A 16,724-nucleotide genomic window follows, 5' to 3' on the forward strand; every position below is an offset into this window, starting at 1 on the left:
GGCGGGCAGGAGTTTCTGCAGCAGAGGCCCGGCTGGCTCGCCCTGTGGAGGCGTTGGTTGGTCCAGAAGCCCTCCGCCATGAGCCCCTGCTGCGCCCTGCCCAGCCTCACTCTGCGAGGCACCCGGGAAAGGAGGAACCGGCCCTCCGGTGCAGTCCCACCCCCTGCTGCCCTGCTCTGCAAAGGGAGGAAGCGCTGGGGCTTCTGTGGGAGCAGTGCGGACCTCCCTGCAAGCGCCTATCAGGAGCCTAGCTGCCCCGTTAGCAGCTTTTGGGCGCTTGGAGATGCAGCCAGGAAGGGGGCCTGCAGAGCCTTCTTTGCTGGGAGGGCTGAGCCCAATGCCTGCAGAGAAAGGGGTGCGGTGCCTGCCTCTCAGCCCACCCCCCATTAGAACAAAGAAAGAGGGAGGTCTCCCTGCCAGCCTCGAGATGGATCTGTGGGAGCAGGACAAGTGGTGGTGGTGGGGGGGGGGCGAAGGTTATCCCTTGTGAGGCAGTCAACTCCCAGATGTGGAAACCAGATGGGGGGGTGAGAGGGAAGATGTGGCAGCTCTGGCCATAAACGGAGGAGCCTCCTGGGGCCCAGAGGGTATCTGGCAAGGTTAACCAGGAAGAGCTTGGGCCTGTTGTCCTTGGGGAAGAGGGGGTGAGATTGGGGCTGGCTTCATCTGAGGTGAGAGATGGGCCTTGTTGCTGAAGGTCTGAAGGGGCTTCCATATGGTCTCTCCTCTAAGACACCTGGGATTCAAGGTGCCAGGCAACTACCATCCATGGCCCAACCTTTCTCTTTGGGGCCGGAGCCACAAAGCATCTGGAAGAATCAGAGCTGGGCTCTTTCCATTCAGGATGCATTTAGGACATGGGACGGAAATCATGTTGTTACTCTAATCGCAGAATAACCAAAGTTGGAAGGGACCTTGGAGGTCTTCTAGTCCAACTCTCTGCTCAAGAAGAAGACCCTATACCATTTCAGACAAGAGTCTGTCCAGTCTCTTCTTAAAAAGCCTCCAGTGATGAAGCACCCAGCAATTCTGGTGGCAAGCTGTTCTACTGATTAATTGTCCTCACTGTCAGAAATTTCTTAGTTCCAGGTTACTTCTCTCCTTGACTAGTTTCCATCTGTTGTTTCCTGTCCTCCCTTCAGGGGCTTTGGAGAATAGGTGGACCCCCTCTTTTACCTTTTCTTGAATCAGGACTTACGTAAGGGATTGTGACCATACCTGTCCAGTTGGTTCTCCCAATGGCTGAGAATACTTTTCTTCTGGACCACCAGTGAGGGTGAGAACTAGAGCCCCCATTCTGTGGGGGTGCAAATTCCTCCTGACTGGTTACTTCCAAAGGCCGGGGCACATCAACACGGGGTGCTCGAGGGCTTAACCTTTTCCTCCACCTTATTTAGCACCTATAGGAAACCACTAGGAGGCCTTACTTGACCTTTGAGTTACAATATCAGCAAGTAGACGTCAGCCGGCTGTACATCTTGGTCCCTGATTTAATGGAAGCTGTAAGCACCTAGGTGGAAAAGATGGAGGAGCTAATAGGGAAGGCAAGCAATTCTAGAAGGGCGTTAGCTCTGCTCCTTCTGCTCTCCCAGAAGGGTTTGGAGCAGCGTGTCCCCCAGAACAAGACCCATGCCCTTGTGCATTGACTAACTACTACAATTCATTCTATACTGCACTACCCTTGGAGACCACGGAGAACCTTTGGCTGGTATAACAGGTGGCTGCCCAAGTGCTAACAGGACATCCCAGGCTGTCCTATGACAGCAGGGCCAGCTTGCTTCTGGGTGCAGTAAAGGTGTGGATGAGGGTTCAGAACCAGATTCCACTGGGTAGCATCTGGCCAGCTACCCAAGGCACACAGGAGCCCCACTTCCTGCCAGGGACAGTAGGAGGGGACTCCAAAGTGGGCCTCTCTTCCGGAATTCAGCCTGGTGGGAGAGGCCGTCTCTGCAGCTTAAGGTGAGCCTGCTGGCTGCTGCCCTTCAGAAGGCCTGCACAGAAGTGGCTGGATTTGAGGATGGAAGAATTGAAGATGGAGGCATTTCGCCCCTCGCATATTGATTTGCTGTTATTATTGCGCTGAAATTATGTGCTGGTGTTTTTCTGCATCCCTTTCTTGTCTGTGAGCTTGATTGGCATTTGCCGTGAGCTGCTTGCTACGTTTCCTTGATAGAAGCGGCAGAAAAGCCCTCTGGCTCGCGTAGTAAATAAATCCTGACGTGTCACTTCAGCAAAATTTGCCAGTGTGACCACAGGTTGGTATTTGGGGCACCTCAACCTTTTTCCTCAAATGGGCACCAGGTTAGAGAAGGGGGCAAATCAAGTTCTCAGCTGGGTGGTGCCCCTCGTGTGGGACAGGAGTGACCTTGGGGCATGGCTGGGCCAACCTCTGGCAGAGAAGAGAGAGTGGTCAGCAGCACTGCAGCCTGTTGACTTTGGAGGCCAAGGCAGGGAGAGGCGGGAAGGGGATCCTGAAGGATGTTGCCACAAGAAGGACCATCGCAAGAGGACTAGCCTCTCTGGCGGCTTTTATTGCACGTTCTTGGCCAAGGCGATGGCAGGAGTCCCTCTGCCATCCGACAGCCGTCGTGGTCTTCTGCCCTGCTGGTGGGCTTCCCAAGAAGGGCTGACAGGAGGGACAGGACTAGATCAGGTGCACCTTGGGCTGATCCAGGAGAGTTCTGAGGCGCCCTCTGAGCTTCTTTTCCTGCAGATGTTACATGACGCAAACTAGGTAACACCATCAGTGCTAGAAGGGAAGGGGGGTTGTGCAAAGGAGGAGGAGGAGGAGGAGGAAACGGCTCCTTGATGCTCTCTCAGCTTGGCTGTTTTTTTGCATTGTGTTCATTATCCAACCTACACATGTTCTACAAACATCCTTCACTGGCAGGAGAGATCTCCGGAACACAGCTCCCTCAAGATAGCGAGGCGGGCAGCATGTACATTTAATAAACAAACAAATAAAATATAATAAAGGTGTCCTATAAAATACCAAGCCACAGATGCAGATGAGCAGTTTTAGGTGTGCTTTTATTCTAGAGTTTAGAAGTGTTACATAAAGTGTCATGATCAATAAATCTACTGAGGAAGTTAAAAAAGGCCTCTGAGCATTTTGCGGTGGGCTCACCCAGGCAGAGGTATCTGTGCTCGGAGCGTGAGGTCGCTGGAAGACAAACGATGGCCACCCCCCTCCACCGCCAATGGGTGGCCGCTCGGGGGCTCAGGAGAGCCATAAGGTGCATTGAGATCAGTGCGGGTGCCGAGGGCCGCAGGGGAGGCGCAGGGCAGACCCCTTGTGGCTCCCTGCCAAAGGCAGCTGAGCCCTGGGCCGTGCCCAGCTAGGACAGCGCCTGCCCTCAGCAGTTTTGCCACCCACCCGGAGGGCTTTCACAGTACAAAGCTTGGCAACGTCGTTCAGGGGCTGAACCACTGCCCAGCTGCTCAAAAGCACAGCCCCCCCCCCAACAGTAAATGCATTTGTGTGACCCCGTAGAAATTAGACTAAGGATTTCATTGGGGTTAGAGTTGCAAGATATGAAAATAACACTAATTACATTTTAATTCCTGTATTCTAGTCCTTAAACTGCACAAGCAGAACTGCCCGCAGCCTCTGACTGGGCTAAGTGGCAACACAGCCTTAAGTGAGTTTTGACACACACACACACACACACACACACACACCAGCACACATGACTTCCTGGCGATCGAGACCCACTGAAGATCCCTGATTTAACCTGGATGAGACCACTCCCCACAGAAGTCAAGAGGGAGGTGTGTACAATCTGTCCAGGCTGGAGGTGAATTGCTTGGATCTGTGGCTGGGTGGATTCTTCCCGGCCAAGAGACCACATGGCGTGGCAATTCTGTGGCAAACCAGCCCTTCCTTAGCTGCTGGCTTCACCCCTCCAGCTGGCCTCACCCCTCCTGCAACAGGGCTCCCTCCAGCAGCTCTCTGGGCCCAGCCTCTTTGCCAGGGGATGGACTGGCTGTGGAACACGGGCCACGCAGGTGCCCCGGCCAGGTGTTGCAGCTCTGAGGGAGGGGGACACGTGGAGGACCCTCTCCCCTCCCAAGAAAGGGCAGGGCAGATCCCCTGGCCTCCTATGGTCCTGCTTAAAGGGCTGCCCCCTCTGCTCCCCATAGAGAAGCCGAAAGCCAGACCCTGGAGGCTCTTGGAGGGCCGCGACCCTCGCCGGCTCCACCTTCCACTGCCGCGGGTGGGGGCAGCCTCAGCTCCCTCTTTCTGTTTCATTGCAGCCCTCATTATTCCTTAATTAACATACCCAACAAATCAATTAACTACTCAGTTCCTAATTAAAAGCTACAAGAGAGGATCCTCTCATTATTATTAGCTGCTGAGGTGAGCATCAGCCAGCCTGCCTGCTTCTCCTCCGCGTCCCAATTACGGGAAGGCAGGACCGCGAAGGCTGCCGCGGCTCCCTTTGTGCTTTTGGAGCGGCGGCACAATTAATTCGCCACCAGGCCGGCGGGTTGCGGGGGACAGAAGCCGGGGGGGGGGGGCATCTGGGCGCAAAGACCCAACCAGGCGCCCTCCAGGCCTCTTCCCAGGAAAAGGTGGGGGGGGCAGCGGCTTTGGAGCAAGTGGCGCTAAAAGCATCCTTGGAATCCTTGCGGGGGGGCCCCCGGGGGTGTTTGTTAAAACAATCCGCTCAGATCAAGGTGGAGTCCCTCCCGCTGGCTGAGCAAAAGCTCCCGACGGGCTTGGATTTCACGACCAAAACATGTCCTTGGGCAAGGGGGGAGGCTGCACCCCCACCCCACCTCCAGGCAACGGAGAGAGGCATTTCCTGCTTCAGCCCCAGGTGGGAGATTGAGGTGCAGGGTCTGAGCACCCTGGTTCCCCTTGGGGGGGGCTTCGGAGGAGCTGCCCTTTGGGGCACTTTCCCCACCGACAAGTCTGGACGCTCCCCATAACTCTGAAGAGGCTTGGCTTCGCCCCACTGCCCCAAATACTTTGGGAAGACAAAATCCAATTTCACCCAGCCCCAGACTAACCGGGCAGGGGTCCAGGGAGTGCAAAGAGGGTCCGGGGAGGGCTGGGAGCCTATTGGCCCTGCCACTTCCACCAGCAAGGATTGCTCTAGCCGGAGGCACCATCCCAGCCCCCACAAGGCACAAGGGCTGCGTTCACATGTTCAGGGTTGGCCCAATACACTGACCTGACACTTAATCTCATTACCTGAGTTTCCACAACACAAGACCCCAAACAACAGCAGCAACTGAAAGGGAGGGAGGGAGGGAGGGAGGCTAAGGGTAATGAATGCTGCAGAGAAACTCACTCCGCTGGCTCTGCCAGTCGTCTGATTAAGCATGCTGTGTGAGCTGAACTGGCACTTCCTGTGGAACTTGGCTGCGAAAGCTTTCTTTCTTTCTTTCTCTTTCTTTTCCTTCCTTCTTTTCTTTCTTTCCTAATCAATCAACCAACCGGCTTTGGCAGTTGGCCTCAGACACCAAGTGCCACATCCAGCCGACAGTCGAAAAGTCCCAGGAAAGCAGGAAGTGCTGGTCAGGCCTCTGAAAATTAAAGGAGCAGGCAAAGGTCAGCCCCCCCCAAGGAAGGGGTCAGTCAGAGAAACCCCCTCCTTGAAGGGCTCCCAAGGCTGCAACCAGCACTGCCTGTTGGGTCCCTGCAGAAGCCATGATACACAGGGCTGGGGGGGAGGCTGGGGCCTCTCAGGGGGAGCCAGAACAAGTATTCCAGGGGTTGGGGGGGGAAGCAGGCCATGGGTAGAACCAGCCTCGTTCAGCCCCCCAACCCCTAAAGCTCTGATTGCTGCTACCCCACATTCTGGCCCCCAGTATGCTGCCTCCTCACCCGCTTATGTTTCAACCCCAAGACCTTCCCCCTGGGGGGGATGCAGTAGGAAGGGAAGAGCCCTGCTGGGCCTCAGTCCCACGGCTGGCCCCATAAAGAGGTCCTCTGCATTCGGTGGAAAGGGTCACTGCAGAGAGGGTCCCTCTCCACTGTGGGAGTCTGCAAGCCAAAAAATCCAGGAGGCCCAGCACAGAAAGAAGGGTGACTCCAGCAGCCTCTCCAAGAGCTCACACGTTCAATGTCCCTCCCAAGGGCTGCAGGAGGCGGCTGGGCACAGGGAAAAGGGGGTGGGGTGCTGGCGGTTGTGGGGGAGGAGCAAGGAAGGAGGGCCCAGGAGACCCTCTGAGAAGGGCTTGGAATTAAAGTGAGCCCCACAGCTCTGGCCAAGCTGGAGGAGGCCTCCCTCATGTCTCCCTACACAGCTCAGGGACTGAAAGGCCTTCTACTCCAGCCTCAAAGGGGGAGCAGTCCCCCTCCCTATGTTCTGCAGCTGCTCCAGCTGATTCCCCCTCCCCAAATTGTCTGGGATTGCAGCTCCCTGTGTGGCCATGGGAGCCTGGGGACCCCGAAAGCTGCATTCCCACACATCTGGTGGGAGGGGGCTTGCCAGCCTGGCCTGGAGCTCAGCAGAGCCAGAGGAAGCCAGACTTTCCACCAGCCCCCCCCCCCCAGTTCCTTCCTTCCCCCCCCTTTCTCTTTGTGCTGTTACTGTCGCTAATTGAGAATTTTAAATATTAATCTTTTCGACCAACGTGAGATACCGGGTCTCGGAAAGTGCTAATTTACACTCCATTCTTGACGGAGGGAAGATGTTACAAGCCGCAGCTTTGTCGTCTTCTCCTTCCTATTGTATTCCGCCCCCTCCCCAACCACCCCCTCCTCCCTTCACGCCTCTCCGTGCCGCTGCTGCGCTGCTGTCTTGGGCGCCCAGGGCTGGGCTGGCTTCCGCTTACAGCCCTTTGTTGTAGGTGACGGTCAGGCTGGTGGTGGCCCGGGCGATCTCCGGCTCCAAACGGGCGGCCTCGATCTGCCAAGAAGAAGGCAGGAAAACTGGGTCAGAAGAAGAGCAAGCAGGCTCCGGCATGGGCCACGAGAGCGGCCAGGGGCTGCTGGCCGTGGCCAACAGGACGAGAGGCTCTGCGGACGGTATCAGCCCAGCCCACTTGAATCTCCTCTGCTCACACCGGTTGGTTCTGAGGGGCTGCTTGGAGCATCTGAGGCCCAAGAGCCCTGAAGACAACCAGGTGCCTTTTGATGCCAGGTATCCCCACTGCAAGCAAGCAACCTGAGCAGAGGCTTTGTCCTCACTGTCAAAACTCTTTTGAACAGATGTTCCTTCCAGGAGGCCAGGCGGCTTCTGAAGGCTCAGCGGAGTCTATCTGGGCCCCTCTTGAAAGCTCCCCGTAATTCTGCCAGCTCTTGCCAGGCTCTGGGCGTGTTGGGGCTGCTGTTATCTGTGGGGCATTCGCATCGTCACAGGATGCTTTTGGGCCTGGAAGGCCGAAAGGCGCCCAGCAACCAGCCCCGGCATCTCCTGGGGGGGGGGAGAAGGTGCAGGGGACTTCTTGGCTCTGGAGCCTCCTTCCCCAGGGAGACGGGGCAGGAGCCATTGTGTGTGCAGACAGACTACAGCAGCAAAGCTACCAATCCCCCCCTGCCAGCATAAGCAGAGGCCCAGCAACCCACCCATTCATGTCACACAAGGAAGGAGGAAAGCTGCCCTGATTAGCAACAGCAAAAGCGCTGAGACTTATATACCGCTTCGTAGTGCTTTACGGCTCTAGCCGAGCGGTCTGAGTGATACACATTTTAATTCATTACTGCCCCCCCCCCAAGTTACACGAGTTGTAAGTGGAGTCTGTTAGTATACAGAGAGTTCTGCAGGAGCCCCCAGGGATTTTCGTCGTGGCCCAAGCCCTGGACTTGGATGGCCAAAGCCTGCCCCATCAGTGGCCTCCTAGGGTGACACACACACACACGGTCTTGCCAGGCGTGAGGGATCACCAGTTCCACACACACACACACACACACCCCAATTTCAGCGGCTGCCTTTGGCTGACTGTCTCTTGGAGGGACAGGTGGGAAACAGAGAAAGTGGGAAGAATCACAACAGCACAGCTGCGATGCTGAGCCCAGAGGAAATGGAGTTTGGAGGCTGAAAGCGAAGGAGGGCGAGGGGGGGGGATAGGGAGGTTCAACTGTGGGTGAGAGGGGCCCAGGATGCAGAGACCTACAAGCCACGACTGGGCCCCAAAGGCTCTGCTGCTGTGTCCAGACTGGGCTCCCTCTGGCCTCCTGTCTTTGGGGACTCCGGGAGAGGCAGGGTCCAAGGAAGCCCACCTCTTCTCCTGGAACGGAGGGCCCCATCGCCCCTTCTGGGGCCAGCCCCACCCTAAACAAGTTTGGCCCCTTTACCCTTCCAGACCCCATACCTGCCCTTCCTTCTCACATGTATGTATGTTCTCGGTGCCACAGCATGTATGTTGTGAGTGTCACAACATCCCACACTGGACGTTCCTTGCAAGCCGCCTCTAAGCGGAGCAAAGGCAGGCACTGCCCGCTCCCCATGCCAAGGGGGTTTTGCTTCCCTCGGCATGTCCTTCCCTGCTTTCAAAGGCCTTCCAGGCACCCCAAATGCCCCAGGCCTCCATCACAGGCAGCAACTGTGCCCCATTTTAGTCGGCTCCAAGACCGCAGGTGGGTCCAGCACAGAGGATTTTTAAAGGACGAAATGGGTTCGCAAGACTTAAGGGAGCGGAATGCCTCTTTTCATCCCCTCCAGCCCCCCCCCCCGGGGCTTTTCTAAGACTCTGAAGACATGGCAGCCCCCCCCAGGGCTGAGGGAACTCATCTCCGGGAGGGGTCCCAGTGGTGCCCTCCCCTGCCAGTCGGTTCTGTTGGCTTTGGATACGGGTTGCTTTTATGATTCCTGCAAGATGAGTGGCTATGTAAGTTGAAGAAGTAAATAAAATAAATACTGGCCCCCAGTACTGAAACCTTCTTTTGGTCCCGCAGGCTCTGGAGTGGCACAAGGGGTACAAGGGCCTGAAGCCCCCCTTCTCCGCACCCTGGAAGGGGCAGAAGGACCCAGGTATTTCCTTCGGAGGCTCACCCATCCGAAGCAGGACACTTGCTGTCCTCCTTCAAAATTATTATTTTATATCTTTAAAATGGTCTCTACGGGTGGCAGTGCCAAGGCTGACACAACAATGCTAGGAACCTACATGGGAAACCTAAAAGCTTTTGAAAATGTTTAACCTAGTTAGACAAATTAGCAAAAATTTGTGCAAAACAATTTAGGTATTTAAAATATTCAATGTTTTTAAAAACTGGAAAAACTGTTCTTAGCTTTCAGCTGCAGAAACCCAACAAAATATAACATCCAAGAAATCTTAACATGAGGTGCAACATAACCCTTCACCAAAGCTGTTAAACAGTTCCTGGTGCATCCTGGGAAATAGCACTTCATTTATTCAAATGCACATATGTCAGGTTTTTGCACCATATGTCATTCCAAGCTATTTACAGTAATAATTAAATCTTAATCAACGTTTAACCTCTGTAAAATGTTTGAAGGGATCTAATCACCCTTCAGTCTGCACTAATGAAGCAGAAATATATAAACATAAAAAGAAAATGATATACACCAGAAAGAAGAAGTAATTGCAAAATTGTATTTCTTTTAAATATCATCAGCAAGTTATGTAAAGGAAGCCGACGGGTATTTTAAGTGAAGACATCTTGGGTGTCAGAGGTGTGAGTAGCTAATTTTGTACTGCTATCCATAGCAGATGTAGCATATTTTCTCTTAGAGCCATTATTAGCAACTTCACCATTTCTTTTCTTATTTAAACACAAAGCAGAACGCGGAAAGGGGGACGCGGAGCATCCTGCGAGGGAAGGGTGGGACTGGCTGACGTGGAGGGGAGCCACCGTGCCAGCCACTGGAAGGCGTGGGCCCGCTGAGCCCCTTTGTTGGACCCACCAAGCCCAGCTTCCTCTTGGCAAAGCCATGGAGGCCACCTCCAGCTTGGCACCACCTTGCCCTGTTCACTTCCAAGGGGCCGGCGAGGCTGAGTCCAGGCAGCAGCTGCGCCTGGCACCAATGGACGTTGGCTCGTACCACAGATATGCAGAGAGATGGCTGCCCGGCCTCTGCTTGCAGGGCAACCCACCACTCTCTGGGTCGCTGATTCCCTTGGTGAACGGGTCTTTGTGTGAGGAAGGTCGGCAGGTCCTACCCTCTGAAAGTGGGCTGAAGAGACTTTGGCTTCCTCTGATGAGTCCTGTGCCACCCGGCCATTTCCAAGGCTGTCTCTCTCTGTGTAGGATGTTCTCCAGATCTTCCTCTTCTTCATCTGTGAATCCCTTCCAGTTTCTCTACATCCTTCCTAAAAGGGTGGGCTCCTCCATGTTGAACCCCACAACCCTAGAGCAATATAGGAAACCAATGCAAAATTGCCTGGCCTATTCTTGCCACCAGACCTGTTGACTTACATTCAGTGTATAATCAGCTCTAAGACTTTTTACACAATTAAATCCTCCGTTCAGGCGTTTCACTTCTGCTTCGTAAGTGGAAGATCTTTGCACAACAGGTAGCCACTAATTTGAAGCTCGATGCTTTGATCTCTTGAGAACATTCTGAGGTTGTTTTTTTTTTTTTAAAGCTATTCGTCTGAACTGGAGACGTGTGCTTCCCACTCCTCATTGATGTCATAATAAACCACATCTTTAGCTTTTCCACCCAAAACTCACTCCTACGATAAGGAATGACTGAAAAGCATGATTTGGGGACAATTCTTGGACCAGACTTCAAACCGCTTTTAGATCATGCTATCCAGCCCCAAATGGACTGGCATTGCCACAAGGGACGGTGGGAACTGCTCTGTTGGAACCAGACATATTACGCTCACAGCATTTCCACAATCAATTAAGAACCCATTCAATCAAATAATGAGATCAGGATGTGCTGGCAAGACTGTTTATCCATTTTGGAAAGAAGTACTACATAAACACAATTCATCTTTATTTTAAAAACCCGAAAAATAGGTATCAAGTTAAGTGGGCCTCTGCATGGCCTATAAACAATAAATTGTATAATTAATGCAATCTTAATTATGGCGTGTTTGAACCTGAAGATATAATAGTAAGTCTAGTGGTGCTTAAGAATTTCTGAATTTGAGCTCTCAATATTTCTGCATAAAACCTGATCTGTTCTCCATACAAGTCCTCAAATTGGATAAAGAGTACCCCATCAAAGAAATGATTCAAAAACAATATACTTGTTCATTGATTTCTGTTTTTCACTCCTGTGTTTAATTAAGTTCTTTTTATCTAGTTTGAGGACTTATGTGGAAAACAGATAACATTTTAGCTCATGTTTATGGAGAAATATTGAAAATTCCTAAAGGTTCACAAATTCTGAATGCCTATGAAGGTCTCCAGTCATCCAGACTCTTAAGTACATTATAAATGTGTCTTTAATGCAAAAGGGGGGGGGAGTGTCATTCTTGACAAATCTACACAGATTTCCGGCAAGCATCACGTTATTTTTAATGGAATTGCAGAGTAGCTGCACCCCAATCTGCTGCACAAGCGTTCCAGGCCCTGCTCTCTGCAGTTCCCCAAATCTTCTGTGGAAGGGGAGGGTCTCCCACGCCTTTCCGCCCTTGTCTGCCCCTTTGTGAGGCTCCTCCAAGTCCAGCTGCTGATTCCTGCAGCACCCTGAAGGTTGAAACTCATGGGAGTGAATAGGGATGCCCCAGGCGTACTTCCTATCCGTCTCGGGTTGAATCCTGCCCCTCTTTGTGGTTGTCTGGTGGAGCAGCTCAGCCTTTTCTCTGATCCCTGGAAGAATTTCCAAAAGAGGCTTTGAAGATCATCTAGACTGAGCAAAAGGCCCTGTATTTCAAGTCCTCTGCTGAAGGAGAGCTCCATCTGCAGCTCAGCGGCTCTTGCCGTTCATTTGTTAATCTCTCAGTAAAATCTGCTTCCTTGTAATTTAAACTGCTTGTTTCTTGTCTAACTTCCTGGAGCATCTCTGAACGATCCTGTCCCGTCCGTCTTCCATGGGGCAGCCCCGGAGTCTCTGCCCCAGCTGGGAACACCTCAGCCAAACAGACAGAACATTTCAGGAGCACAAGAGTTTAGGTTCGACCTGAAGCCAGTCGAGTCCAGCATTCTGCACCCAGCCCACCATCCCATCCAGGACAGGTCCAGCCTCCAAGCAGGGGAGGAGCTGCTGGTCTTCTCCGAGCCCCTGAGGAGCAGAGGGGGCTCAGGCCCCGGAGGAGCTGCCTTCATACCATCAAGAGGGCTCCTTCAGCCTTGAACGGGCCAACCTTTTTCCTTCAGAGGCACAGAGAGAGGCCCACACCTGGCCTGCCTTTGTTTTCCGGCCCTGGAGACCTCCAAGGCTTTGCCTCGTTCCACCCCACCCAGCCTGGAGAGAGTCGCCCAAGGCCGGGATGTCTCGCCTGCATTTTCCTGAGGAACCTTTGGCCTCCGAAGGTCTCGGTCTGCTCCTCCTCCCCCACACCTGGCCTTTTATCTCCATGGCAAAGGAGGCCCGTGGCAGAGGTGCCTGCTGTGAGATCCCGAAAGGGCAACTCCCTGCCCCAGGGCACCGAGCGGGGCCTTGCCTCTTCCGGCCTGGGCTTTGATCATCTCCTCCTGTTTGACATCTTAAAGCAGGGCATGTCCAAGGGATGAGTGATGCTCCTGAGCAGCTTTCAGAGTCTCCACTTTCTCTTTGCAAGAGGAATCAGGAGACTTTTCCTCTCCTTTTGAGTTGGCAGCTGAGCGTCCAAGCAGCCTGCAGGTGCCAGGTGTGAAAAGGTGCCTTTGAACCTCTTGTCCTGATTCCCCCTCCCCCCCCATGGGGGGGGGGGAAAGAATGCTTTGTTTGCACAACAGAGCTAGAGAATTGGAGGAAGGGGCAGGAGGATTTGCTGGTGGGGGGAACGACATCTGCAGCATTGGGCCGGGTCTTGCTCCCCAGTTTTAAGATGCTGACAATCAAAAGGCTCCCAGGGAAGGGTCCTAAGCCCAGTGAGTTGAAAGGGGTGGAGGCTCCTCTGGAGAGGAAGAAGATGCTCTTCCTGGTTCCAGGGAGCAGGACCAAAGCCACCAGGTGGCCAAAAGGCGAAAAGCATTTCCCAAGTCCAGCAAGGACCTTGGCTCTGTCCAGCAGAGGACCATCTTCCCTGGACGTCCCGCAGAAGTGAGGCTCAGCCCTTCTGGATACCAAGGGCAACGCTTAAGAGAAGAAACCTTTTAAGATTTGATTCCGTATTAATGTTTAACTACTTGATAGAAGCTTTTCTTTCTTTTCTTTGAAGACTGGGCCCTTCCTAGGCTCTTGCAGGGCAGCTTTGGATCCAATCAACCAATTATCAGAATAGAGTTGGAAGGGACCTTGGAGGTCTTCTAGTCCAGCCCCCTGCTCAAGCAGCAGTCCCTGATACCATTTCAGACAGGTGGCTCTTCTTTAAAAGCCTCCAGTGATGGAGCCCCTACAACTTCTGGAGGCAATTTCTGTTCCACAGGTTAATTGTCCTCACTGTTAGGAAGTTTCTCCTCAGTTCCAGGTTGCTTCTCTCTTTGGTTAATTTCCATCCATTATTCCTTGTCTGGCCTTCAGGTGCTTTGGAGAATAGAGATCATTAAGGTCTTCCGGATGGTTCTCAGAAAATCAGGGCTCGTCACAGGTGACCCAAGGGAATTAATTCATTAATTAAGGCTTCAACTCCTTGGGGCTCCTGTGGCTGCTGTAGGTGATGTGGGTCCATGTGTGTAAAAACAAAGCCAAGCTAAGCCAACCAGGTGTCCTTTGTGGAGTTTCTTCTTCCTGGGACCCACGTGTGGATGAGCATTTGGGGGAGCTGCTACCATGCAAAGCTCCCCAAGGCCAGAACATGGGCTGCAAGAAGCATCCACTGACATTTTAGGGCGTAAGAGAAAAAGTGGGGCTGCACGCCTTTCGATCTGATGAAACGTTTGACTTCTTTGTGGGTTCTTTTTACAAGAATTCTAGTCATCTCATCATCACGTTCCTCATCTTTCTCTCTTTGTTCTTTTCAGGCCAGACATCATCATTTTGGATAAATCGTGCAAAATTCATCAGATTCTTGCTCACCAGCTGATCCAGAAGTTCTGTTCCAGAACCTCTAGGGTGAAAATGCCTTTTAGTGCCCCAAAGTTCACCCAGAGAGAAGTACCTTAGTCCATCTCTGGTCAGGCATGGCCGGACTTATTTTATTTATTTATTTATTAAATTTATATGCCGCCCCTTTCCAGAGACTCAGGGCGGCTTCTTTGTCACATTCAGCAGGGAGACCATAATCAAGATCTTGCGGTCTGGATCCAGGTATCTGCATGCAGCCACTGTGGAGAGAATGAGCAGTGGGCCTCCACAATGCTCAGGGCCTCTGTTGAGGTCAGCTAAGGAGGCATCTCAGCACCTTTAATGATCTCCAGCAGAGTGCTAGCCCGGAAATAAGACCCTGGGATCAGGGGTGAAATGCTACCGGTTCAGGCGATCCTGGATTGCCAAACCGGTAGCGCCCCCAAACCGGTCCCCCGGTCGCCGCTCGCTTGCCCCACCCTGTTTCTGCAAAGGCAGAACCCCCCTCCTGCAGGGTGATCCAAAGACGGGAGGGGGATGCTGCAGAAAAGGCCGCCTTCTACCCATGCCTCCCGTGCCGCCTCCGTGGGGCTCCAAAGCAGTCCACTGGATTCCCACCCGGCCACATGCCAGCTCTCTTTGACCACCGGCGCCACTCTGGGAGCTCAGCCCGTGGAGTCCAGCACTCCGGGGGAAGGAGGCGCCTCTGCCTTTGCATAAACGGGGTGGGCAGTTTGTACGGAGGATTGGCGGGGGGATGCACGGCCCTCCGGGATGGAGAGCTGGGCAAGAGAAGGCTCCGAGGTTCACTTGGGCAGTCAAGCCAGATGACAGAGGGAAACTCAAAGTGTTTGGGGGCTTCAGAAGGGCAGAATGTGCTTCAGAATGTGCAGCTCCTGACTAACAGTGAGTGACGTGAGTGACAAGTTGGCCACGCCCACCCAGTCACATGCCCGCCAAGCCACACCCACAGAACCAGTAGTGAAGATTTTTAGATTTCACCGCTGCCTGGGTTCCAACAACCTTTGGGCTTAGGGAGACCAAAAGAGGCTTCTGGAGAAAGAACCAGATCTTCACTTTCCTGCTTTCTGGGAATTCTTTGCTTCCTCCTTCCTTCTTTCTTTCACTCTGGCTGACAGCCAGAGCCCTGTATTGCAACTCCTGGGCCTGAGAAGTCCTGGCCGGTCAGGGGATGAAGAGAAACATTGCGCTGCCTGGACTGAGGGGAAGCAGGAAGGCATTTTGGGGGCTGGAACATGCAACCGATCCAAGAGCAGAAGGACGGCTTCTCTTCAGGCGCCTTGGCAGTTCATCTCTGAATTAATTGATTAATTGACAGCATCCCTCCCCCCCCAGCAGGGTCCAGTTGTTCCTGCAATCCCCCCCTCAAGGGTCAGCAAGATCTGGAGGAGTGGTGGGTGAATGGGGGCCTCCCAGGGCTGGAGGGAGAAAGGAGCAAAGCCCCTGGATGGGCTGAAGTGAGAGAGCTGAAAATGAATTCTCAAGGAGGGCTGCGTGAGCAGGAGGAAAGCCAGAGGGGGGCAAATGGGGAAGGCTGCGTTGTGCTGCCATTGCTCGGATCGCTTCGTCTTGCAGGGAAAGGAAGGCCTTTCAGGCATTTTTTGGTGGGTTCGGCCCAGCAGGGGCCTCAAAAGAGCCCAAGGGAGAAACAACCATGGAGGAGGCTCTCCCTCTTTCCAGAAAAGTCCATCCCGATGGCAGTGAAGGAAATCTGCCAGGCAACCTTCCTGAGATCTGTCTATGGAGACTCTCCGTCATCCGGGTCACAGTTGTCCCAAAGATGCTTTTTCAAAAGGCAACTGGACTCCCTTCAAGGTTTTTCCTTGAAGACGTTTCGATTCTCATTCAAGAACTGAAGAAGCTTCTTGGATGAGAAGTGAAATGTCACCTTTGGGACTATCTGAGATCTCTACAAAACGAGAAAGGAGGAAACTGCAAGGCACCAGATGGGCCCTTCCACGCCATCCCTCCACCAGGGAAGCCCACTCCAGAGGAACCCAGCCCCCCAGAGAAACTCTGGGGCTGGGTTGCCCTCCGTGAAGAGTGGTGGATTGATGTGGCCCAGCAAGGCCAAGAAGGAAGCTGCCAGGAGGGAGAGAGCACACCTGGACTCAGAAGGGACCCCTCACGAGAAGCAGCCAAGCATTTCCTTCCTTCTTTCCCTCCCTCCCTCCCTCCCTCCCCCTCCCTTCCTGGCCCAGAGTGGCTGAGAGGCTCTGGCAGGGCATGGGGCACAAGAACCGTACCCTGCCAGGGGCTCCGTCTTTCCTGTCCAGGATGGGTCCAGTAGGAGCTCCTGTTGCATCCATTCCAGTTCCAAATCTGAGGTCATGAGGAGGCCTGTGGGGCAGCGGTCTGGGGCTGGGCTGAAATCCTGAAGGCATCGCAGCCACATACACCAAGGGCTTCGCACAATGACCAGAAGCCAGACTAGAGGTTGGGCAACTGACTTGCTTAGGTGAACACCAATCCTTTGTTCTTGCGGAATTGAATTCCTGCCCCCCGAAGGGCTGAGATCCTTCCCTCACGCTGCACTGGATCCAGCCTTCGTGCTGTCCGGGAAAAGCCCTGCGCTGCCCCCCAGCAGGACCGGCAGACCCTCCCGCCTGCCCTGAGGCCGGCCCAGCTCAGTCCCAGTGGACGAGGCTGGTCCCGCCCCAGCCTCCCTGTGGCCCTTCCCACCACCAACGCCTCCTCCCCTCCTCCTCCTCTTCCTCCTTTCCCAGGCAGGAGCCGCCTTTT

At 53.7% G+C, this 16,724-nt stretch overlaps 1 protein-coding gene across 1 annotated transcript in view; it reads right to left on the bottom strand.

Annotated features, from left to right (window-relative positions):
• Window positions 1-6,702: 6,702 nt before the first annotated feature.
• Window positions 6,703-16,724, bottom strand: part of SFXN5 (sideroflexin 5) — a 48,600-nt gene continuing 38,578 nt past the window's right edge. The window contains exon 14 of the mRNA XM_070949025.1: window positions 6,703-6,863. Coding sequence (XP_070805126.1) covers window positions 6,786-6,863 — 78 coding nt within the window. The 3' untranslated portion in view covers window positions 6,703-6,785. The remainder of the gene's footprint in view (window positions 6,864-16,724) is intronic.

Source organism: Pituophis catenifer, unplaced genomic scaffold (assembly GCF_029215685.1).
Source record: "Pituophis catenifer annectens isolate HBS135680 unplaced genomic scaffold, rPitCat1.0.hap2 SCAF_8, whole genome shotgun sequence".
In the NCBI taxonomy this organism is placed as follows: domain Eukaryota; kingdom Metazoa; phylum Chordata; class Lepidosauria; order Squamata; family Colubridae; genus Pituophis; species Pituophis catenifer.